The sequence below is a fragment of the Gigantopelta aegis genome, chromosome 4 (assembly GCF_016097555.1).
Source record: "Gigantopelta aegis isolate Gae_Host chromosome 4, Gae_host_genome, whole genome shotgun sequence".
Lineage (NCBI taxonomy): Eukaryota > Metazoa > Mollusca > Gastropoda > Neomphalida > Peltospiridae > Gigantopelta > Gigantopelta aegis.
In genome coordinates this window covers 33,271,013-33,296,760 of record NC_054702.1, presented here as the reverse complement: position 1 = coordinate 33,296,760, position 25,748 = coordinate 33,271,013, and the positions used below count along the sequence as shown (strand labels likewise).

The window sequence follows — 25,748 nt, the reverse complement described above, 5'->3', positions numbered from 1 at the left end:
AGTAATGTGAGTTGAATGTCATTATATTTGGCAGACGTAGACTTGTTAACTAGCAGAACAACAGTGGCGTGACATCACTAATGATGTTTAGGTGAAACATACACAGTGACGTAACAAAAGAAGCGATATCTCAAAGGAGAATATTGCAAATTATAGTGCCAACGATATCTTCTACAAAAGCCTTTAATGGATGATAAAATGAGTTATTGGAGGCCTGCTTCCTAATCCATACCTTTTTTCATACATAAGACATTACTGGAAGGTAAAATCCAGTTTGAGCTCCTACCAATATTAAGACAACCAGCAACACATTGAAGGAAAAAAAACGTTTTATTTACACACCAAATACATTTTTACTTAGGTATGTGTTATATAGCATCAGACACATGGTTAGGGACCACACAAATAATGAGGAAATCTACTGCCGCCATTCCATAGACAGGATAGTACATACCACACCTTTTTTTTTATACCAGTTGTGGAGCACTTGTTGAAACAAGAAATAGCCCAATTGGCCCACTGACGGGGATCGATTGTGCATCAGGCGAGTGCTTTACCAATGGGCTGCATACCACCCAGCAACACACTGTATATACAGAACAAAATTGGATTTCCTTTATAGGAATATAGAAGAAATGGTAAAACTCATCCATTTGATGCAACAGGCATACATATAAAACACAATTTAGCAATATTTTCCTTGGGTTGTTTTTCACCCTAACAACATGGTTTATCAAAGTGTGTGCATGAAAGTGTGGGTGAAATTTATTTTGCATTAAAACCTCTGTGTATTTAGGGGACAAACCACTTGAGTAATCGTTACATTCTTTTTCCTGTAGTAACTGAAAACAGTATTCTGTTATTTTATTGTTAGAACAGACCAGGGGCCTAATTCACAAAGCTCTCTTAGGCTCTGTTATACATCAAAGCATCTTCTTTGCAAGTCTTTTAGCATTGCACTGTGATATCGCAAAGTTGCGAGAGTTTAGTGAATTAGGCCCCATGTCGTTTGGATCTGTGAAACCCATCAGTGTGGTCATAAAGTGATACTGTTCCAAAATAAAATCTCATTTTGGCCACCAGTTTGGGACGTGTGTTGTTAACTTGAGAATGTCTCCGTCTGAACTATGCACACTTAGTTCTCCCTTGATTTCAGCAATTCGTATCAGTCCGATGCCATGAATACCGAACGAGCTGCGGTATTTTCCAACATTCTTACCATCTGCCCGCACAATAATACAGCCTGGTTGCAGTCCTGATGGGACCCTGAAAGAAAAGATAAAGTATGTTTTGTTTAACAACGCCACTAGGGCACATTGTTAATTAATCATCGGCTTTCGGATGTCAAACATTTGGTAATTTTGACTTGTACTCTCCCAGAGGACCAGTTACACTTTTTCCTTTAGCAGCAAGGGATCTTTTATATGCTCTTTCCCACTGACAAGACAGCACACACCATGGCCTTTCAAATACGTCATGAGGCACTGGTTGGGATGGGAAAGTTTCTAAATTAAGGAATTTGACATATAAATATTTAACTTGCCTGCCATACAAGTGTATTTTGTAACCTCCCTAGAAAACTGACTGGTAACACAAACTGCATAACACCTTGCATTTATGTCGGTTGGCCCATTGGGCTATTTCTCGTTCCAGCCAGTGCACCACGACTGGCATATCAAAGGCCATGGTATATACTACCCTGTCTGTGGGATGGTCAATATAATATGCTGCTAATCGAAAAGAGTAGCCCATGAAGTGGCGACAGCGGGTTTTCTCTCTCAATATCTGTGTGGTCCATAACCATATGTCTGATGTCATATAACCGTAAATAAAATGCGTTGAGTGCGTTGTTAAATAAAACATTTCCTTCCTTCCTTGCATTTATTAGAGGTTTGTTGTTGTGTGTAACAAGCATAAACTGGAGAACTGTTTTGGTATTTAGTCGTTGCTTTTTGTGTGGGGGTTTTCAATGATAACTTATAAACATAGTTGGATTGGTGAGGAAAAACCTCCAAACACTTGTGTCTGCCAAAGACCTGGAAATCCCAATTCTTAAAATGCAATGATTTTGTCTGAAACTTGACAAAGTTTATAAATTCCCCAGAAGTATTCTTATGAACACGACATTGTCCTTCGTGAATCGAAATTATTTCTGAGTAAAACCAGGATGTGAGATCTGAAAGGCTTTCAAAACAATTTTCTCAACAGCCTGTATTTAGAGAGCAATATGACTCAATATCAATGTACAAAAGAGTGAGTCTGCCTTATTTTACATTTGTTAATGACTTTAGACCTTACTGTTAAAAAACAATTGTGAGGAATAATTAATTGCTCCCCTAACTTAAGAAGGAAGGAAATGTTTTATTTAACGACACATTCGACACATTTTATTTACAGTTATATGGCATCAGACATATGGTTAAGGACCACACAGATATTGAGAGAGGACACCCGCTGTCACCACTTCATGGGCTACTCTTTTTGATTAGCAGCAAGGGATCTTTTATATGCACCATCCCACAGACAGGGTAGCACATACCACGGCCTTTGTTACACCAGTTTTGGAGCACTGGCTACGTCCCGCCCCCGAAGCCCTAACTTGCGAAGCCCTAACTTTAGACTCATGGAGATCTGTTTAAGATATCATATAGAGTATTGATATTTAATCATTATGTAGTACTGTTGGGTTTTTTTAATTGACATGCTAAGTGGAGCTAAAAATTACTCTCCTTGAACTAGTCTCAGGGGAGTGACGGGAAGCCAGAGCAATAGCAAGGTCTGTGACTTACCTTTCAAAAACTAAAGGCATTAGTCTTTTTCTTGTCACACCAGTGTGCTGGGTTCTAGCTGTCAGTTCCTGTCCAATGTAACAACCTTTGTCAAAGCTTACTGAAATCAAATACAGTTATGATTGATTTCAACTTATTTTCGTGCTTATATCCAATTAAGGTTCAAGCACGCTGTCCTGGGCACACACCTCAGCTATCTGGGCTGTCTGTCCAGGACAGTGGGTTAGTTGTTAGTTGGTTAGAGGTTAGTGAGAGAGAAGAGGGTGTAGTGGCCTTACACCTACCCATTGAGCCCTTAAGAACTCGCTCTGGGTGGGAGCCGGTACCGGGCTGCGAACCCTGTACCTACCAGCCTGTAGTCCGATGGCTTAACCACTGCGCCACAGTTATGAGTCACCAGCCACCAGAAATCACCTGCCAAACAGGCTACTAGATGTACAATAGTAAAAATTAAAACTATCAGATTCTGTACTTATTAAAACATAAGTATTGACTTAAACTTTGACAGACTCAAGATATATTAATGCCATAATAGTACCATGCAAACTACATGAATCAGTTTTTAACTTTTCAACAGTCCTGACTTCAAATGTTTTACAAGTACAGCCCATTTGTAAATTTTAGGTGTGCAAATTATACCTTTTGATATTATCTGTAACATCACATTAAAAAATGATGTAGGCTATCATTGTTTGTCACTATAATAAATATATTTTCAATATTTGTCATCATAGAAGTGTAGTGATTACAGTACAGCCCATTGCTTAATTATTATAAATAAGCAATACTGACTTCCTCTATCTCGATATATAAAATTACTGAAAATATATGGAATAATTTAGCAAAAATTACCTATGTAACTTCCCAGGCATGTACTATGGCTGTACCTAGCCTAAGAATCAATGAGAGGATGACGTGGTACTATCTGTTTGTTTGCTTCATACACAATAAATATACCAAATCTTTTTAATGATATTTGATGGATAGTGTTATTTTTTACTTTCATATTTCTTAATTAATTTGAACACAATACTTTTTCTATGTCATCTGTGAATAATAAAAAAAAACCCAAATGTTTTGGCTCAAGATGGAACAGACATTAGTTTTGAAAAGGCTGGAAAAAATCTGAAAGGAAATATCTCATAGCTCATGCAACAGTTTTTTTTAATTTGAATGATGTCACTTTTTGAATGATGCTTCTTTGCATAGTCTGTAAAAATGCTGTGGTGCCCTTTTAATTTCTAGACCCCAAGGGTTAATAATCACAGAGCCCCTCAAATAATGAATTTCCACCCATGTATATTTAATGCATTTATTTTCTACCAATATTAATTATATCTGTCTGATGCATCAGGTTTTCAGCAGGATATATACTTGTGGAATATAGAAACTTTAAAAAACCCATACTAGATGTACACTGTAGATTTGTCTTTAACTAATCAACTTGGAGTGGCCATATTTAATGAGAATAATCTACTGTAGCTAAAACAAATCTTGATGTGGAACCCTAACTTTTCACTGGTGTGTGATGCTTACCTCCATTAAACAAAGTTAGATTGCTCTCAAGTGGGAGGCATTCTCCTGGTGGTAAATCACTTATACCTTCACTAATGCCCCAGATATATCGCCTTTCGTTGTACAAAGATACATCTTTTTCTTCTATTCTTTCAGCACAAACTAAAATAATAATCATCATCTTGTAAAAGTTTTGGATAACAACAGATATAATGTGATAAATAAAAGACAATAAATAAACAAATCAAAATGTGCCCAACTTTTCTGTCCAATCCAAACTTTTCACACACACACACACACACACAAACACAGACGCACACCAAATAAAAAAAGCATCACTGTATCAATTTTGGAACTTTAATCTTACCAAAGACTGACTATATATACATATTTTTTGGCCTTATGTGGCTCTTATGTATGTTGGTCAGACCTGTCAACCTTTAGACAAGAGAAAGCAGGAGGTGTGTGTTGAAAAAGCAGGAGATTTTGTCAAAAAGCAGGAGATTTTTAAATTCACACAATTTAACCCAAAATCGCAAGATTTAAAAAAAAACATTATTACAATAAGTTATATGAATACTTTATAATGTCATATATACTTCTTAACCTTAGATCTTGGCATTAAAAAAAAAAAAAAAAATATTAATTTTTTTTTTTTTTTTTTTTTTTAAAGTTTAAATATTATTATGATTTAATACATATTTAAAAAAAAAAAAAAAAAATTATCCAAAAATGTTAAGAACATGAACAAGAAATACAAAATTTAATTAGTACATTTACGGTATTACACTTACAGCCTTACAGGTTGCGTTACATTATCATTTGTGGTTAGTGTACCTAAGTACCAAAGACAAATTTATATAAATCTTATAAATTAATATTCAGTTTTTACTATAATGAGGAACGGTGGCGTGGTACTTATTTAAAATCATTATAATGATGCAATAAACATTGTATTTTCATTAATCATAAGTAAAACCTCATTACGGACATCGTGTAAAATATACCGGAATTATACCCATTTCCGTGAGTAACTTTATGTCAATGTCAAACACAACATTTTTTAATTGTACAAAAATAATTTCTTGAAGTGTACCCTTATAACCAACATTTTACTGCACAAACATACAAAATTAACTGACACAAGTATGTTTATACAGCTAATTGGTCTTTTCGTTGTCTTGCTGTGACATGTGATTTTAACATGCATCGTGTGTATCGCTGTCAACTCGGAGTCTGGCAGTTCAGATTCGTCATAGTTGCATTATGTAATCCAGTGGGAAGACATTTTACAATTCAGAGGTGTTATTAGAACTAAATTGGATAGTTTTTTTTTTTTATATGGCAACACTGAATGTCAATACACAGCCTGTTGAATTAGCGGCAACACGCATTGTAGCCATTACGATGACAACAAACATTATAATTACATGTCATTTTATAAACTCCATGTGCTTTTTTAACAATATAAATAGGCTATCCCACAATTTTCACTTCGGCAAAGGTTAAACAGTCGGGACAATTCGGCCTGTTACATTCTCAGAAGCCGAAAGTAGTCGACATTTGCCGAATGAGAAAAAAAGGCAGAGTTACTTCCCTTCTGTTATTTTGACAAAAGAGGATCGATTTTTTTTTATACTTACAAAAATGTCATTTAAAAGGAGAAACTGTCTCCCGCACAGGAGAAAGGAGATTTGATCAAATACCGGGAGACTCCCGCGGAATCCGGGAGGGTTGACAGGTCTGATGTTGGTATGCATCTTTCCAACACTTGAGCCAAGTAATATTTTATGGCTTTACCCTATTAACCTACAAGATGCTTTGTGGCACTTACATGAACAGACATTGGAATAACACTTTTCACTTGTTACTGAGAATGCAAAGTATACACTGAACAGATTTAAACCGTATGGCTCATAGCTAATAATTATATTATAAAGTTAACCTTTAACCGATAGTACAAGTGAAACTGTGATCAAATTCACCTTTATCACATGAAGAATGATGTATAAGTCTCCAGCCGAAATCTTTCACTCGAGGATCTGTTACACAAAATACTGATTCATTCCATGTTGGTGAAGCGCTATTTCCTTTCAAAGACGATGTAACAACTGCCTGAAGCATCCATTCACCATCTACCTTATTTATTTCTACCTGTGAAAAGACAAAGCACATGTAAATATAAAGTATGTGGACTCTAATACAAACAGCACCTGCATCCTTGGCAATTAGCCATGGCGATCGACCATGCTGTGGAGATTTCTGGCATATATTTAATTTTTGGCAGCATTTATTTTGAGGTATGACTTTCAGTTTTCTTAGTTAATTATTAATTATAGTAATACTAACAAATTATACTCCCCTCTTACACATTAAGCTCAAAACTGCTTTTGAAAGTGCCATGGAGACTATTTTTTTTAACTGTACATTATATATATTGCCATAGACATTTTCTTAATTAACAGGGTTGCAACATACTGTATAATGAATGAATGGATATTTAAAGACACCTCAAAACAAAAAATACATATGCTATTGGGTGTCAAACTAAGGTAAATGCATAAATGAATCAACATCATGCATCTGTATAAGTCAGATTGCTGGCACCATCCCAAAGTTCTGTTCAGTGACAGTTCATTTATAATATGCTTTAAAATCTGAAATTGGAAGTACTGTTTCTGCCACTATGAGAAGAGTGATAGCTCTAATGAAAGCTGTGTAAACCAGTATCCTGACACCACTGTGTACAGATTATGATATGACTTTAAGTTTAGAATTACTTTTAAGAACTTAAAAAATGGTATCTCAACTAGTGAAAGAAAAAACAAAAGCATGACATACTAGACAGTTACAGAAAAGAACATTTTTATTATAAATTATCAGTCCTTGGCAGGAAAGGCAGCCTATTACGAATGAATGCTCCCTCCCAAATATGTCTGGAAGGTTTTAAGAGTGGCAAATCACACATTTATTTTAATATATGAACATTTAACAGGGGTACAGAAATGAAAGATTATTTCACTAGCTTGCCAGACAAGAACCAACTAAAATATACAAGCCCGCCAGAATTTATACTAGTCCGCCAGCCCATAGAATAATATATTAATATTAAATAATATTAGCCTATAATAGGCGCTGTCTTCACATCAAAATGAGATATATTTTTGAAATATTCTAATAAAGACAGTTTTTCAGTGTTTTTTACATAAATTTATAAAATTCAAAATGTATAAAATAAAAACAAAACACCGTCAGTCAGAAAGACAGATCGCATTTCTCAACTCGTCTGTGAGAATTTTTACTCACATTTGGCGAGCGGGCGAGTACTTTCTGCACCCCTGTTAAATGAGGAGGGTGACTGCTGGCCTAGCACCATTTTATTATCAGCTTACCTTATTTTGCTCATGGCTAAGACATTATTTGCAGAAATTAGCAAATTCAGAACACAAATGTTTCGCGATTGTTGTCTGCACTCACCTTCTTTCTTATTTTATACTTTTTAATTGTTTTAATGAATTCATCTCTAACTTGAGCATCACATTCAATGAAGATTTTTGAATCCTTTAAGTACAAGATGAGATCATAGAGTACACGACCCTGAAAAGAAAACAATCAAAACAAGAAGATTAATCAATGTCTTTTGTACATCAACCTGCAAAATTAAAAAAGCAAAGTCAAACTGTTTGCTTTCTACATTAAAATACCAGGTAACACTCATAACAAACCTAAGATATGGCAGTTATTATTCCTTTTCATTTGAACTGTTTTACTCCCCAATTTAAATGCCTCAATCTTGCTTTTATTGAAATTTAGTTTCAATCTTCTTTTGACAAAAAGTTGAAAAAATATTTATGGTTTAGAGAGACTTTGTTTCATAAAACAAAATCTGATAGTGATATTAATACTAAATTAAAATATACCAGTATAATATATTTGGAAAAAAACAAGCAAAAACTACCAACAGCATATTGACCATGTGAGATGCATAGAAATAACAATGTACTGAATTTCAGTTCAACTTGCCACTGATTTTGTGTCAAAGTCAAAACAAGGAGATGGTGGGGGGTAGAGCTCTATGAATGCAATTTTTTTATAAATCTGACAGAATAATACCATAATGAACTATAAAAACAAAATCCAAAAAGGAATTTTTTCAGTCTTAAATATAAAACAAATCAGTTGCTGATAGACTAGAAACACACAAACAAAACTTGGGTTGTCATCTTAAGATAACTCATTCCAGTCTTTACATCCTAGAAGCCATTTCAGCAGCAGTAGGTGAAAAGGATGGTGATGAATTAAAATACTGTATATATAATTTATTAGATACCAGATATATCACAAGCAGAATACTATATACCTGAGCATTCAACATCATTGAATACTGGACTGGTCTGTCGGAGCCAAGCAAGTTGACATCATTTGTGAGAAGACCTTGAAGAAAGTTCACACTGTCCGGTCCTTCCACACAAACAAGACTTCTATGAGTGAGGTTGTGCAGGGTAAGACCCTCAGCAGACGTCTGCCTGCCACCACTTCCATCATCCTCTTGTCCATTTATCACAGTCTCCCTGTGAAACGATCTTATTAATGGCTGGGGACATACTGAGTTATTACTGGATCTATTGTCATTCAGGTTTTGATGTATCGTCCTCCCTTGTTTAATCCAGTCCACAGAGCTAGGCTTTGTAGATACATGAGCATGTCCACTGCAGTTAGGTTTCTTACCCAACAACCGCTGAACGATTAGTCCATGCTTTAGAAAATAGAACAGGTTTTTTGGAAAGGAATTACAGGTATGTGCACACAAGGTGTTCAGTAACATTTTACAGACTTTCAAGAATGGATTATCTCTTCAACCTCATATCAGATCTTCAATCCTACAAAAATAAGAAAGAAATGTTTTATTTAACGACACACTCAAGACATTTTATTTACAGTTATATGGCGTCAGACATATGGTTAAGAACCATACAAATATTAAGAGAGGAAACCCACTGTCGCCACTTCATGGGCTACTCTTTTCGATTAGCAGCAAGGGATCTTTTATATGCACAGGGTAGCACATACCACAGCCTTTGATAAACGAGAAATAGCGCAATCCTACAAAAACAAAACACAAATTGTTGACAAGCATTCTGAGAGCACTGTCCCCTACCAAGCATAAAAACTTTATAAATCTCCAAGTTCAAGGGCCATAACTCTGCCAAAAATGGTTCAATCTTCCTGAATATCAAACTTGATCTGAAAATTCAGGGCTAGCTCTGGGTGAGCAGAAATTTTTGCCAAATTATCTATTAAATTTCAAAACTTGAACAAACCCAGTTATTTTCAAAATAAAATATAAATTATTACATAAAATTATTTCGCAAAATTAAAATAAAATTTGCCAACTGCTTTTAAAATTTGCAATTGGCAAGTGTCAGAGCTAGCCTAGAAATTTATATGATAAAGCTATACAAAATATTTCAGCTCGGTATCTTGACGCATTAAAAAAAAAGTCTGGAAAACTATATGTAGAACAAACAGACATAAAACCTATAGTCCTCTCTGGTTGTACTGGAAATAGGGTCCTTCCAGGTCAAATCAACCAGAAATGTTAGATTTATTCATTTGGGTTAATGAAAACAAGTTTTGGCAGTTTAAATGATGGAAAGTAATATATTGTTGTTTTTCAAATATCTCAACTTAGTCAAAAGGTCTTTGAGTGAATGTGTAATAAAATATTTTTACTATTCACTTTTTAATGCATTACATGTTGTATGACTATCTTCATGAGTGTTCATTAGTTGGCAACTTTCAGCAGCTATTTCCATCAACATTGCTGCCTACATTTTGTGCTTTCAATTACTCCATTGAGAAGATTATGTCGCTTACATTTCTCAAATATACAGTTAGTTTGTTTTGTTTAATGACATCATTGATTTATTAATCACTGGCTACTGGAAAAAAAGATAAAAAAAAGAAAGAAATGTTTTATTTAACGATGCACTCAACACATTTTATTTATGGTTATATGGCGTCAGACATACGGCTGAGGACCACAGATATTGAGAGAGGAAACCCGCTGTCGCCACTTTATGGGCTACTATTTTCGATTAGCAGCAAGGGATCTTTTATATGCATCATCCCACAGACAGGGTAGTACATACCACGGCCTTTGATATACCAGTTGTGGTGCACTGGCTGGAACGAGAAATAGCCCAATGGGCCCACCGACAGGGATCAATCCTACACCGACCGCATGCTGTACCACTGGGCTACGTCTCTCCCCTATTGGCTATTGGATGTCACACATTTAATAATTCTGACATATAGTCCATGGGGAAACCTGATACATATTTCCATTAGTAGCAAGGGATCTTTTATATAGCAGGCCTCGAAATTCTGATTATGCTGCGACAGCAATGTTGTACCAATAATGATAAAGTAAATACATGATAATGATAAAAAATGCTGTTGCAGATAAATTTTGCATCAGCTTTTTGCGACGGCTGATTGCTGTCGCGAATTTTGACAGGCACTCTACCACTAATAGGACACTACATACCATGGCTTTTGATAAATATATGCCAATCATGGTGTGGATGGAAAAAACAACAAACACAGGGGGTCTGATCCAATGACCAGAGCACTCAATCGAACAAGCAACCTTTCTCAGTCAAATAGCGTCCTACTTAAACAACATTCAAAGATGATGACCACCCTGTTTATTTAACATTAAAACATATTTTAAATGTATGCTGGTGAAACTAATGAGAACACAATTCAGGAATTTTGAAAGCCGCTCGGCAGAGCCTTGTGGTATTAGCCATTCTAACCTTTGCAGGTTAAAGACGATATCTTAAGGCAGTAGCCAGTTATTTTCTATATAATGTGGTAGGGCGAAAACAGAGGTTTCATTTGGGGGGGGGGGGGGGCAGTTTACCCATCACTCCCCGAAGCTCCTTCAGTGGTTAGGATCATGATTAGGTTTATCAGGATTATCGTTATAACCTATCTGAAGAAAATGCTATTTTCAAAAATATTACCAAGGAACTCAGACGTAACTAGAAAGTGTATATTTTAAAGAAATAAATAAGCAAGAGAGTCCTTGAGCTGTCAGTGTAGACTGGCTTCTATCTAGCTTTAAAACCAGCGTAGCATAATACAGATTATATTCAAGTCCCCCTATTTTGGTAAAAACTTTTCATTCCAGGATTTTCATACATATTATATATTGAGCATAATTTTGAATAGGACTTTGGGTGAACTTATCTCGTTACGTCCCAGGTTTTGCCAACACCCAGAGGTAATTACATTTAATTATAACTTTAGGGACGAAATGATTTGGGCCGAAACAATTCGGTGTCAATTATAACTCACGACGAAACGACCCGGTACTTTCTTTGACGCATGCGCAAATTATTTGTTTTGGTTTGTGTACATTCAACATTGAACATGTCTGCCGACGAAGACAACGAATTAAGGGACTTGGTAGCTCAGACATTAGAAACAAATGGTACTTTAGGCAAAATTCGGGTAATAGCATTTATTTAAGATATTTTTGCATGTCAATGTTATTTCTATTTTATAGTTCACAGTTCCTTGATCGTGTATGAATTTACGTTAGAACTAAAGGTTGTGCTATACCAAATAAAATGCCATAGGTGACAGTGCTAACAAGTAAAGCTAAAGTTTGTTTTATTTAACGACACCACTAGAGCACATTGATTTATTAATCATTGGCTATTGGATGTCAAACATTTGGTAATTTGACATATAGTCTTAGAGTGGTAATCTGCTAAATTTTTCCATTAGTAGCAAGGAATGTTTTACATGCATCACCCCACAGACAGGATAGCACATGTCTTTGATATACCAGTTGCAGGGTTCGAACTTACCCAAAAGCAAATATCGTTGTTGAGATATAAATTGCTGTAGGTAGAGAACATAATCATGACACTTTTGTACCGTTGGTAAAACGTAACAATGGCAACATGTATACATCTGCCAGTATTTAACATTTATACATTTGAAATAGTCTACATACAGCAAAATAACCTTTTAGTCATGTTTGTTTTCTGCAAATGTCCCTTCATGAAAAATTGCTATAGGTAGGTTAAAAATTGCCATTGGTGGGGGTCTTTTAAAAATTGTTGTGGAAGACAAGTCTTTATTAAAAATAATAATGTCAGACCGATATCATCTTCGGTTCAATTAAAAGACGAGTTTGCTTGTATTTCGTATTTATAAACCTTTTTGCACTTTTTTGTAGGCAAAATAAGGAGTATGTCTTTTCACAAAAGTCTACCAACACACAACAATATGGTAACCAAACTACTCCCCCCCCCCCCCCCTTTTTTGTTTGTTTGCTTTTTGTTTTTTGTTTTTTGAAGGGTGTGGTGCCGAGCGGCCGCCCTCCTTTAATTTTCATCCAGCGAGAACACTGCATATATATATGGAGAGAGAGAGAGAGAGAGATCGTTCCAATAGTTTAATAAAAATTTCTGAGTCATTTATATTGGCAAAATATGCTACCATTTTCTGGTGCCAAGTGGGTTAATCCCCCCCTCACAAACAACAACCCGAAACACTTTACCGATTTACTTGCGTTTAAAATGGGGGCATTTGGTCTTGGTGACAGATTTCCTAACAGAAATTATGCTGTTATTACGGAAAATTATTTTAATTGTATATCACATTAAATATATTCTGACACTTTGATGTAATATAATTAAAATATAAAGATTGAACTAGCCCGTCACTGCGGACTGACTACGATGTATATGATAAATTGTCATCCCCTTGCAACCCCATTGTTCTTGAACGTGCACGTGTCATTCGCAACGAATACCGCCACTGGTATAAATAAATCTTACAAGCATATCGGCAAATAACACAAATAACAAATTAATCATTCAGATTTACTTACAATCCAGAGTTGCAAACATGTTGACGGAAAAAATGCTGTGGACACTACTTTTCCATGGCATATTATTTGCCATGGACATTTTCTTAATTGCAAGGGTTGTAACATGTAATGATGTCTGCATAACTCCATCCAGTTTCTCCCAACAAATGTTTATTTAATATATATATAGGTAAGTAAAATATTGGGGCGTTGTATGAAAAGAAAAAAAGATGATGATGTATTCTTAAATAGTAAAAATATACTTGAGATTGTAACATTAAATTTGTTATTAATTTACAACTTAAATAAATTTCTCCATTTGTAAAGGTTTTGTTCTTAATGTACCAGAATCTCTCTATTGCAGGCACAGCTAAGAGCAAGTGTGTTTCTTGCACTAGAAGAACAAGAACCTGTGCAGGTAAGTTTTGGTCATGCTTTTTTAATTTGTGTACATGGGGCCCCACGATGGAAGTCTTCCTGCCATTCGACTGCTTCCCGTTGTAGCACTTCTCGGCTGGCTGAATCCATGTGGAAAAAGTCGCTGTGGGTCCCCGCTCAGTACGTACAGTCTACGGGTAGCGAGGTACCACCAGAGACAGCAATGTGGCCAGAGAGCTAGCCTGGCATGACATTTTCACAGCATTCCTAAAGGTTAATTAGGGGTCAGGATTTAGCTCAGTTGGTTGAGTGCTCGCTTGGGGTACTTGCGTCGCTGGATCGAACCACCTTGGTAGATCCATTCAACTGATAGGGTTTTTTCTTGTTCCAACCAGTGCACCACAACTGGTCAAAGGCCATGGTATGTTCTTTCTTGTTTGTGGGAAAGTGCATATAAAAGATCCCTTTTTGCATTAGGAAAAATGTAGCGGATTTCCTCTGATGACTACATGTCAGAATTACTAAAGGTTTGACATCCATTAGCCGATGAGTAATTAATTAATGTGCTCTAGTGGTGTTGCTAAACAAAACAACTTTATTTTATCCTCAAAGTTAGGGCTCGATATTAGGGCCTGTTTGCTTGCCCCATGAAGTGATTTTGGCTGTAAGACAAGTACAACTTTTGACAAATAACTTACATTATTCATACTTTAAATTAATGCTGTGACATTTCTGTCGGTTGTTTTAATCAAACATATGTTCCCTATCTATTGAAAATCCAATTAAATATTGTTTGATTAGAATTTCAACAATAATTTGCAGTCCGATTTTGAGCAATGAGTGAGAGCTGCAAAAATCATATAGGACTCACTAGTTTGGCTAACGTATGATTCTGCATGGCTCGTAAAAGTTATTTGTACAAATTACATTGATTCTTCAAAATGACACGGTCAACATATATCTCCAAATTCTGTGAAACCGCATTCTTGAAAAGCAATCTTTTCCATCGTTTCATGCAAAACATTTAATGTATCTTCTGTTCTTGTGGTAGGGTTCACTGGGTTGGTGGTGGGTTCTCAAGATTTGCAAACAGGGAGTCCTTATGACAGATAAATGTTTTCAACCAAAATCGCACACTGATTTGGGTAGGATAAGTACATTACAGATGAAATGAGTAAGAAGGGAAAGGCTACATAGGACAAATGGATGTTGATCGTAAAGGCCTGGAGAGCAAAGCAGCGTTTTAACTTTGAAACACACACATGTTCAGCTCATTAGCATAATGTGTACACTAACCTTGATGTCTTCAGTATAGCTAATTGTTACAGTTAAGTTTTGTTTATCAACACTACTTTATTTATTGATCACTGGTTGTTGGATGTCATATATTTGACAGTCTTAAAGAAAACCTGCAACATTTTTTCATTAGCAGCAAGGCATCTTTTATATGCACTTTCCCAAAGACAGGACAGCATATACCATGGCCTCTGATATACCAGTAATGGGACACTGGTTGGAATGGGGGAGGGAAAGCTATAAGAAAATAAGTTGACAGCATTGAGTGCATTCAATCCTATGACTAAGGCACCTGAGGTGAATGCTCTACTGACTGTGCTTGATCCCACACCTATATCTAATGGAGTGATGTTATCTCGGTGATTTTTTTTATACTGCTGTACGTTCTTCCGTAAACATTTTGTTTCCAGAACACATCTTTGTTAAGTACTTTTGATAGGCATATCATGTACCTCACCAGTACAGGTTGTTTTTCTGTGTTAAAGAATAATGCTAGTGAGAATGGATATTTTAATATGTGGTGAGAGCACCATTTTTGTTTTTGTTTTTAAAAGCTTATTTGTTTTTGCCTGTCATTTGCTATGCCATTGTTGGGATGTCATCATGTGTGAATTCCAGTGTATAAATGACAAAACATGTAACTCTTTGACAAACATTCACCTCTCCCAACCATAACATTTTCCAGTGTAATTCATGATAACCCCCACTCCCAAATAATTATGTAATTGTTAAATAATCCCATAATATATGTAGGTGAAATATTTTATGTTGTTGTGGCATCAATCTACATGTATTTTAATTTCATTGTCATTCTTTCCACAGAACAAGACACCATTCTTGAACAAGAAGTTGAAAGACTTTCTTAACACAAAAGAAGGTGAGTGTAATTATTAACTGTTTTAAAACACATTTCATAGTTTATTCATTTCTTTTAATTGTGATACATCTGTAACATTATACGGTCACTTTTTATAGCCCATCTTTGATCGGTCATATTATGGTATGGTGTTGTCCTTTTGTTCCTATGTCCTTCCCTCCATATGTCCATAAACATTTTGTTTCTGGGGCACATCTTTCACATAAATTCATACAGGATCATCAAACCTTGTATGCAAGTACAACTTAGGATGACTGTGTGTTGTATACAATAACTAGGTCACCATAACCTACTTTTCACACATTACTGCATATGATAGGAAATCCTTGTCCAGGCCATGTCTTCCTTATCAATTCATATAGGATTATCAAACCAAAGTACAACATGGGATGGCTGTGTGTTGCATACAATAACTAGGTCACGTTGACCGACCCTGTACTCATTACTGCCCATGATAGGAAATCCTTGTCCAGGCTATGTCTTCCTTGTCAATTCATATAGGATCATCAAACCTTGCCTGTAAATAGAACTTGGGCTGGAGGTGTATCGTGTATCATAACTAAGTCACTGCGACCTACTTTTCATCAAACTCCTGACGGACGTATCATGTACCTCACACATACTCTTTTTCAAGATTGTTGTTTTGTTCCTTTTCTTTAGATGTCGGTGATCTCAATTTAACTGTTTTATTAAATCAAAATGATAGCTAGTGTTATTAACTGAAAACTATATATAATATACAGGGGCCAGTATATCATAATCGTAGATAACCCTAAGTTTGGTTAACTTTATTTTTACCTAGATAACCGATTATTTGGTTACATGGATTATATTTACATAACCAGTGAATGACTAATCCTAACGTACTTGTAAGTACTGTGGTGCCTTACTACAGTGGGTGAGATATAGCCCAGTGAATGACTAATCCTAACATACTTGTAAGTACTGTGGTGCCTTACTACAGTGGGTGGGATATAGCCCAGTGAATGACTAATCCTAACATACTTGTAAATACTGTGGTGCCTTACTACAGTGGGTGGGATATAGCCCAGTGAATGACTAATCCTAACATACTTGTAAGTACTGTGGTGCCTTACTACAGTGGGTGGGATATAGCCCAGTGAATGACTAATCCTAACATACTTGTAAGTACTGTGGTGCCTTACTACAGTGGGTGGGATATAGCCCAGTGAATGACTAATCCTAACATACTTGTAAGTACTGTGGTTCCTTACTACAGTGGGTGGGATATAGCCCAGTGAATGACTAATCCTAACATACTTGTAAGTACTGTGGTTCCTTACTACAGTGGGTGGGATATAGCCCAGTGAATGACTAATCCTAACATACTTGTAAGTACTGTGGTTCCTTACTACAGTGGGTGGGATATAGCCCAGTGAATGACTAATCCTAACATACTTGTAAGTACTGTGGTTCCTTACTACAGTGGGTGGGATATAGCCCAGTGAATGACTAATCCTAACATACTTGTAAGTACTGTGGTTCCTTACTACAGTGGGTGGGATATAGCCCAGTGAATGACTAATCTTAACATACTTGTAAGTACTGTGGTTCCTTACTACAGTGGGTGGGATATAGCCCAGTGAATGACAAATCCTAACATACTTGTAAGTACTGTGGTTCTTTACTACAGTGGGTGGGATATAGCCCAGTGGTAAAGCGCTCACTTGAAATGCGGTTGGTCTAGGATCGATCCTTGTTAGTGGGCCCATTAGGTTATTTCTCGTTCAGCCAGTGCACCGCGACTGGTATATCAAAGGCCATGGTATATGCTGTCCTGTCTATGTGATTGTGCATATAAAAGACCCCTTGCTACTAATTGAAAAAATGTAGTGTGTTTCTCTTCTAAGACTACATGTCAAAATTACCAAATGTTTGACATCGAATAGCTGATGATTAATAAATCAATGTGCTCTAGTGGTGTCGTAAAACTAACTTTCTTTACTATAATGACATTCAAAATGTATTTTAAACAGCCTGATTTTGCCCTGACATAATATTTTTCTACTTGAATTTTTGGAATACAAAATTCTGATGATCCTAAGTTTTCAGCTTTGAATTTTTTAATTTAAAAGATCACCACATAACAAACTCACTAGCAGTTCACATCAATTTAAATGATCAGAATGACAGTTCATGTGAAATAATGTGCCACTATAATACATATACCTACATGTATATACTTTTCCTCTATTAATGTTTATTTTTGTATTTTAATATTATAGGGAAAGTAGTAGCAAGCTTGGTGAGAGATTTTCTGCAATGCTTTGACCTGGAATTTACATTAGCTGTCTTCGATCCTGAAACAGGATTGGTATGTCTTTAAACTGATATTTATTATATTCTTAGTCAGTCTTCGGCAGGAAAGGCGAGTGATGACTCCCGCTCCCCTCCACACTCGCCTGGAAGGTTTTAGGAGAGTGGCAAACTGATCGCCTATCACTACAATATTTAATGCATTTTATTTGATACATCATGTGATTGCTCGCCTAGAACAATTTCAGGAGAGTCATCTTCAGCTCGTCTTGATTTAGCTGGTGGCGAGGACTGTTAGTGCATGGGGATTGTTGTAAAATTATTTATATTTATCTGTTGCAATTCGTATCACTTGTGTAGCTATGGAATTTTTTTTTTTTTTTTAATTTTTATTTGTTTGTTTAGTTTTTGTAGGTGGAAGTGCTTTTAAAAAATATGGACAAGACCAAAATTAATAACTGTTGTATAATAAAATGTATACTTTAGTGTATGCCTAACTGAAAGTAATTTTAATATATTAAATGCAAGCCATGAGCTCTCAACTTCTGCATTGCTAACTGAGCTTGGGGCAAAAAAAAATGGGGGTGGGAGGGCAAAATACAAACCTTGAGATTAAAATTATACATCACTGGCTTACTTCAAAGCCAAACATATCATATGTGATTTTATGTTTGACATCCACTGGCCGATGATTAATAAATCAGTGTGCTCTAATGATGTCAATAAACAAAAGAAACTTTATATGTGATTTTCTAGAGTGCAGGGAGGTTATTAATAGGTGATAGCTGATGATTTTTCACTACCTTTTTAATAAATTGTTGCTGGGTAGAGAATTACAAAGTCAAATAAATGCTTCCTGATCAAATGTTGCTATTTTACAATCTAATTTGCGCATGTTGATGATGTCATTATAAATGTGTTTGTATTGGCTTATTATTAATGTTTTGATAAACCAATGAAATCAGGACATTCTTTGGCTTTGGTGTTAACCAGGGAACATTGTTTTCAAAATCTTTTAGTCAATTAATAATGCAATCTCTGACACCTGATCATGACACATTCATGACATGACATTCACCTGTTATTTTAATTTCTTACACACCCGTTGGTGAGAATACCATGCGTTATTTATGATAGCACATACTTGTTTACACACATACGTATGTTAACAATTTCAAGACATACAACTGGCTGCTCCTAGGTGACGACCAGGTCACCAATGCCATATATCCAATGAAAAACAACACAATGGAAATTGATTACACTGTGACATATAGTTAACCTGGCAAGCATGTGTCTGTGATACGTAAGTCAGCTACAAGTGCAAAGGGTTGTAAATGTCTTTTAGTCGAAAAAGATGTTAAAATTTGCTTAAAACCTGGTTTTTGAGTATATGTAAGAAATAAAATAGAATAATACATTCGTGTCCGTTATATACCATTTATCTCATAAATTGTTGTTTAAAAACATATCAAATTCGTTTTCGCTTGTTAGATACATTTTAAAACAACTCGTGAGATAAATGGTATCTAACGGCCACTCATGTATTATTCTCTTTATCACTGAGAATGTATGTATATTCTATTGCAGGGGCAAGATTATGATCATCGGGAAGCGTTGGTGAAAGAGTTGAATATTACCGACTCTGGAAATGCAGACCAGTCTCCACTTCTTGCCCAAGTTGTGAAAATAGCCTGCGACCATAAGTCCACTCTAGCCAAGGCTGTTTTGTCAGAGACACATGTAAGATAATTGGGATACGACATCGTTTTGCTGCACATTAACATAGAGATCATTAATTCTTACACATATTAATTGCAGCTTTGCAAACTAATGTTAAACCAACTCTTGATACAAACTGAGTGATACAACTGTTTTCACAGGAGTGCCTCTTTCTCACTGACATTATGCTTTGACTCTTTCTCTTTAACTATAATATTATGACTATATTTTCTCTCATTGGTGTTAGCTTTATAATATTATAACTATTTTTAGGTTATTGTTAACTTATTATATGACTTTATTTCTCTTGAGTATTAATTATAAGTACCAGTCTGTCTTTTCTTTTAGTTATTGGTTACTTTATAAAATCAAATCTATGTTTTCTATCTATTTTTTATTATTATTAACTAGTACTATGACTATATTTTCCTTATTGTTTGTTTTGCACTTTTCCTATTATTTCACAATATCCATGTCTATTATGCTGTTATTATTTTGTGTGTTTTGCCTTCTGCTATACAGGATTCTCATGAACCATCAGATTATATCACGGTTCCAAAGGTAATTGTATGCATTTGTACGTTGGAATTACGTGTTTAATTGTATCTGAACTACATCTCCAAAACACATATTTTTATTGCTTGCTTAATCCAGAAATAATAGAAGAAATGTTGTTAGGTCAGTTTGTTGCTTATTGTCTTGTTGCAAGTGATTTGAGCTTGTCGTTGGTCTGTTTTGTGATTCACATGTTTTGATTTTTAACATTTTATATTAATACCATGCCTTGTGTAAAGTTAATCCCATTGAAAACATTGGCAATTGCTGTTGTGATAACAATCTTTTAAGTTTTCAAACACTCTTAAATTATCTCCTTTTTTTGTACCATTATTGACTGAACAGTTTAGTCAAATGGTGACACAAGTTGAAGAAAATATTTTGAAAAGTTACTTCCCCTTGATAGGTGGTGTGAATAGGAGTAATGCTTGAACCGTAATTGAATATAAGCATGAAAATCATTTGAAATGAAGGGAGGAGTAATGGAGGCGTTTCAAAGTACAAAATCTATAATATACCAGGAATTCTAATATTTTCATATTTTATTTTTATTTCATACGAGGTAAGATCGTGACAGCTATACATTTTGTAGATGAATGAACGTACTAATTATTAATATTTAACAATACACCAGCACAAACAAGTCATCTGTGGTGTCACTTTATGATTTGAGTAGAGGCCTGATTATAATTGCTGTGGAAGCTTATTTTAAAAAAGTTAGATTTAAATTTTAAATTTAGTAGTACCCATAGTAGTAGTAGTTGTGTTAGAAATAGTAATAATAGTATTGGTTGTGATGGTAGTGGTAGTAGGCCAATATTAATAGTTCTGTTTGTATTTTAATAAGCTCTTTTTCTGTATTAGCTACAGTAGTCCATAAGTATTTTTAGTAATACAGAAGAAAAAAAACTAAATAAGATTAAAAACATCTGACTGCTATCTCCAATACACAAAGTATGTATGCAGAGGGTTGGTGAAAGGAAATGTCTTCAGATTTGTATTTTTTAGTCCCCTGTAGGTCCAACCGGTGGGGACTATAGGCATCGCATCATGTCAACTATCTTGTCATTTCCATCTATAGTTATCCGGATGTATTTTCACAATTTCTTGAGATATCGAGCTAAAATTCTGTGTATCATGTACTATTATGGATCAAGTTGGACGTGTGATTTACCAATTTTGACAGAGTTATGGCCCTTGAACTTACTTAATCAACATTGCATACATACGACTGAGTCAATATTTAAAAATATCAATTTATTATTTTTGTCATCTTGGTATATATGACACATTTATTTGTAAACATTTAGGAAGATGCCTTAATATAACCATACGCCTCTTAGCTGATCCCAAAACTGCAAATGTGGCCGTAATAAATAATTTAAACCAGCCAGTACACCACGACTGGTATATCAAAGGCCATGGTATGTGCCATCCTGTCTATGAAATGGTGCATATAAAAAATCCCTTGCTGCAAATCGAAAGGAGTAGCCCATGAAGTGGCAACAGTGAGTTTCCTCCTCAATATGTGTGTGGTCCTTAACCATACGTCTGACACCATATAACCATAAATGAAATGTGTTGAGTGCATCGTTAAATAAAAATTTCTTCCTTCCTTCTATTTAAGTAACTAGTAATTACAATTTGACTGTTGATATGCTATACATCAAATATCTATATTCAGTCTAAAACAGTAGAGGATACAAGTATTTTTGGAATAATTGAATGAATATTTGGTGATCCTTAAATTTGATACTTTTTATTTGAGACATAACAATTTACCATGTAAACGAACTTTGGTTTGCACAAATTTGAAATTGCATAACCAACACGAAAATACGTTCTAATTGTCCATGTGAAATATTGTGCATGGGGTCTATTAATGACTTTTATTTTTTTTAAAGCATCACAGAAGACATTAGAGAGTATCTACTATTTAAAAATGCTTCATGAATACAAGTCATCCGACCTGCCAGTAATCATGTTTATGATGCAGCCTGTTAAAATTTCTTCTATCTGCATGGCACTGTCTGCTATAAAATATACCATTACTGATATGTGTATGGATATGTCTTTTTAATATCAGTATATAAACATGTATGAACATGTATATGATTAAATTCAAACAATTTTTAAGAAAATATCAATTTAATCTGCATATTTTGTGAGAAAATTCATTTTCATCTTTTAACTATCATTTAATTTATTTGTTAATGTTTTTTTTACTTCTTTTTTATCCAGAATTTGACAGAAGCTCAAATTATTGACGCACAGATTAAATTTGAACAATACGACAAGGTATACCCATTTTTGCCTTTTTGTATTACTCTGTATGAATGTGTTCAGTAACAGTTTCACCTGCATGCATCATTTACGTAATTGTTTATAAATGAGGATTTGCTTAATACATAAATTATACATACAAATTACATGTATACTCTTAATTTAAGCCTGGGGCCTATTTCACAAAACATCGTAAGTTTACGTCTGCGACTAGCAGTTATATCGGTCATACATTTACATGTGTTCGGCATCTATTTCACTTAGTAAATTACATCATTACCGAAGCTGGAGTATTTTATGGACAAAAGAAAATGACATACATGTACTTTTAACTATATTTGTTGTACTATAATAATAATAAAAAAATTGTGGTTTAGTTGTAAATTTACATTTACGTGCAAAATAAGGCTTACAATTTTTTTTTAAATTGGGTCCTGGTGATAGTTAAGTAAATTATTACATGTTGATAAAGCTCTAAAACTGTTGTAATAGCATCACACTCATCATCATTTCCAGGAGTTATGTGACCACATGATCCTTTAGTGCAAAACAAAGGGCTGTCATCATTATCACGAGTCTTTGTAAAATCATTATATCACCTTCCTCTCTGCTCCAATCAGGACTTGAGCTCAGTCCATAGAACACTTACCTATTTTGATCATAGGATTGAACCTACTCAGTGGATGCATTCTCTGATTGGGTGTTTCCCTGTCCCAACCAGTACCCCATCAAATGCCATGGTATGTGATGTCCTGTGGAAAAAATTTATATAAGTGATCCCTTGCTGCTAATGGGGGAAAATGTAGCAGGTTTCCTCTAAGACTGTCAGAATTATTTAATGTTTGACATCCAGTAGCTGATGATTAATAAATTGATGTGCTCTGTGGTGGTGTTAAACACACACCCTGCCAAAAACCCACAAACAAACAACAATCCCAAATCCCCCTCCCCCCACACACACCAAAACCGACCCCATCATCAGACTGCAAAATGTTCACCATTTTAGAGCACCGAGCAGAAAACAGTGATGAAATAAAGACTAATGATAGTGATGATATACTGTTGTCAGACTACCACTAGTCATTGTTATGCAGAATAAGATAATTACCCGAAAATCTGAAGGAAACGAAGCAAATCTAATTTTGGAAAGTTCTGTTCACATTTTATGCCAGTTGAAACATAATTATTTTACATTTAAGATCACAAGTTTCAAAAAAAAAATTCTGCATTTCTATCATCACTTTAATCTAAAATTTTAAAATAAATGTTTTTGAATTTTGGACACATTTTTTTCAGGATGGCAGTGGTACGATAGACAAGGAGGAACTCCGAGACCTCTTTATGGACATATTTCCTGGTTTTCACAGGTAAATGAACAGACAAGCCTTTAAAAAGCATCGGTAAAATTGATTGGCAAATTATGTAAATATTTTAAAAGAGAAAAATATCCTTTGTTTTAATTGCATCTTTGCTAGTTCGTCAGCAGGGGATGTGATTTAACTCAGTCAGTAGAAAACTCGCCTGAGGTACTTGGGTCGTGGAACTGAAGCATCATGGTGAACCAGGGCAGGATTTAGCTCAGTCAGTAGAAAACTCGCCTGAGGTACTTGGGTCGTGGAACTGAAGCATCTTGGTGAACCAGGGCAGGATTTAGCTCAGTCAGTAGAAAACTCGCCTGAGGTACTTGGGTCGTGGAACTGAAGCATCTTGGTGGACCAGGGCAGGATTTAGCTCAGTAGAAAACTCGCCTGAGTTACTTGGGTCGTGGAACTGAAGCATCTTGGTGGACCAGGGCAGGATTTAGCTCAGTCAGTAGAAAACTCGCCTGAGGTACTTGGGTCGTGGAACTGAAGCATCTTGGTGGACCAGGGCATGATTTAGCTCAGTCAGTAGAAAACTCGCCTGAGGTACTTGGGTCGTGGAACTGAAGCATCTTGGTGAACCAGGGCAGGATTTAGCTCAGTCAGTAGAAAACTCGCCTGAGGTACTTGGGTCGTGGAACTGAAGCATCTTGGTGGACCAGGGCAGGATTTAGCTCAGTCAGTAGAAAACTCGCCTGAGGTACTTGGGTCGTGGAACTGAAGCATCTTGGTGACCAGGGCAGGATTTAGCTCAGTCAGTAGAAAACTCGCCTGAGGTACTTGGGTCGTGGAACTGAAGCATCTTGGTGAACCAGGGCAGGATTTAGCTCAGTCAGTAGAAAACTCGCCTGAGGTGCTTGGGTCGTGGAACTGAAGCATCTTGGTGGACCAGGGCAGGATTTAGCTCAGTCAGTAGAAAACTCACCTGAGGTACTTGGGTCGTGGAACTGAAGCATCTTGGTGAACCAGGGCAGGATTTAGCTCAGTCAGTAGAAAACTCGCCTGAGGTACTTGGGTCGTGGAACTGAAGCATCTTGGTGAACCAGGGCAGGATTTAGCTCAGTCAGTAGAAAACTCGCCTGAGGTACTTGGGTCGTAGAACTGAAGCATATTGGTGAACCAGGGCAGGATTTAGCTCAGTCGGTTGAGTGCTCTCTTGAGGTGCTTGCATCGCAGGATCAAATAACCTTGGCGGATCCATTCAGCTGATTTTTTTTTTCTTGTTCCAATCAGTGCACCACAACTGGTCAAAGGCCGTGGTATGTGTTTTCCTGTCTGTGGGAAAGTGCATATAAAAAATCTCTTGCTGCATTAGAAAAAATGTAACGGGTTTCCTCTGATGACTACGAGTCATAATTACCAAATGTTTGACATCCAATTATGAGTGATTAATTAATTCATGTGCTCCAGTGGTGTTGTTAAACAAAACAAACTTTTACTTGGTGAACCAATTGGATTTTTTCCCCCGTATCCCAAACAGTATCCCACAACAGATTAAAGATTTTACATTATTTTGCTTTCAAATAGATATAAAAAAAGGAATATATCTTTATCATTGAATTTAAATTGTACCTTGATGAAGACATCTGTAACTAATACCTACCATAGATGGTGATGCATTTGAAAGTCATGAATTTTGTTGATTTTCTTACATGTATCAATTAGCCAGAACTGCCATTAATTTGCATGTTTCGTTCAGTTTGTTTTCTCAGTTCACTTGTTCAAATTGTATCCATGAGTCATGCGGTTTCAAATAACAAGTTAGTATTAAAGAATTATCTGCTGGAGACTTTGTTGAAATG

General features: G+C 35.6%; 2 protein-coding genes across 6 annotated transcripts in view; one reads left to right on the top strand and one right to left on the bottom strand.

The window, feature by feature from the left end:
- Positions 1-472: 472 nt before the first annotated feature.
- LOC121370418 (putative transferase CAF17 homolog, mitochondrial) lies at positions 473-11,421 on the bottom strand. 2 transcript variants are annotated; one of them, XM_041495632.1, is made up of 7 exons: positions 11,336-11,421; positions 8,665-9,184; positions 7,782-7,901; positions 6,290-6,458; positions 4,326-4,466; positions 2,790-2,889; positions 473-1,266 (listed from the first exon to the last, which is right to left on the bottom strand). In XM_041495632.1, the coding sequence occupies exons 2-7, from the start codon at positions 9,127-9,129 to the stop codon at positions 1,068-1,070; spliced, it is 1,194 nt and encodes a 397-aa protein (XP_041351566.1). In that variant the 5' UTR covers positions 9,130-9,184; positions 11,336-11,421; the 3' UTR covers positions 473-1,067. The 2 variants fall into 2 exon arrangements, with proteins under 2 accessions (XP_041351566.1, XP_041351567.1); XM_041495633.1 differs by having other exon boundaries at positions 11,233-11,410.
- Positions 11,422-11,736: 315 nt separating this feature from the next.
- LOC121370417 (centrosomal protein 43-like) overlaps positions 11,737-25,748 on the top strand; it is a 34,887-nt gene continuing 20,875 nt past the window's right edge. For 3 of the 4 annotated variants that reach the window (XM_041495629.1, XM_041495631.1, XM_041495628.1), the window contains exons 1-8: positions 11,737-11,825; positions 13,562-13,615; positions 15,694-15,748; positions 17,995-18,083; positions 19,616-19,768; positions 20,270-20,308; positions 22,544-22,600; positions 23,882-23,952. In XM_041495629.1, the coding sequence (XP_041351563.1) occupies positions 11,745-11,825; positions 13,562-13,615; positions 15,694-15,748; positions 17,995-18,083; positions 19,616-19,768; positions 20,270-20,308; positions 22,544-22,600; positions 23,882-23,952 (599 nt within the window). In that variant the 5' untranslated portion in view covers positions 11,737-11,744. The remainder of the gene's footprint in view (positions 11,826-13,561; positions 13,616-15,693; positions 15,749-17,994; positions 18,084-19,615; positions 19,769-20,269; positions 20,309-22,543; positions 22,601-23,881; positions 23,953-25,748) is intronic. The other variant, XM_041495630.1, reaches the window with a different exon arrangement.

What these genes read in the sequence shown, in the direction of transcription:
- LOC121370418 (XM_041495632.1), bottom strand. Translation starts at nt 9,129, where the DNA reads ATGTTACTGAACACCTTGTGTGCACATACCTGTAATTCCTTTCCAAAA. An exon ending in CAATGATGTTGAATGCTCAG is followed by an intron (nt 7,902 to 8,664) that starts GTATATAGTATT and finishes TTTTCTTTTCAG; the next exon opens with GGTCGTGTACTCTATGATCT. An exon ending in ATGCCTTTAGTTTTTGAAAG is followed by an intron (nt 1,267 to 2,789) that starts GTAAGTCACAGA and finishes CTTTTCTTTCAG; the next exon opens with GGTCCCATCAGGACTGCAAC.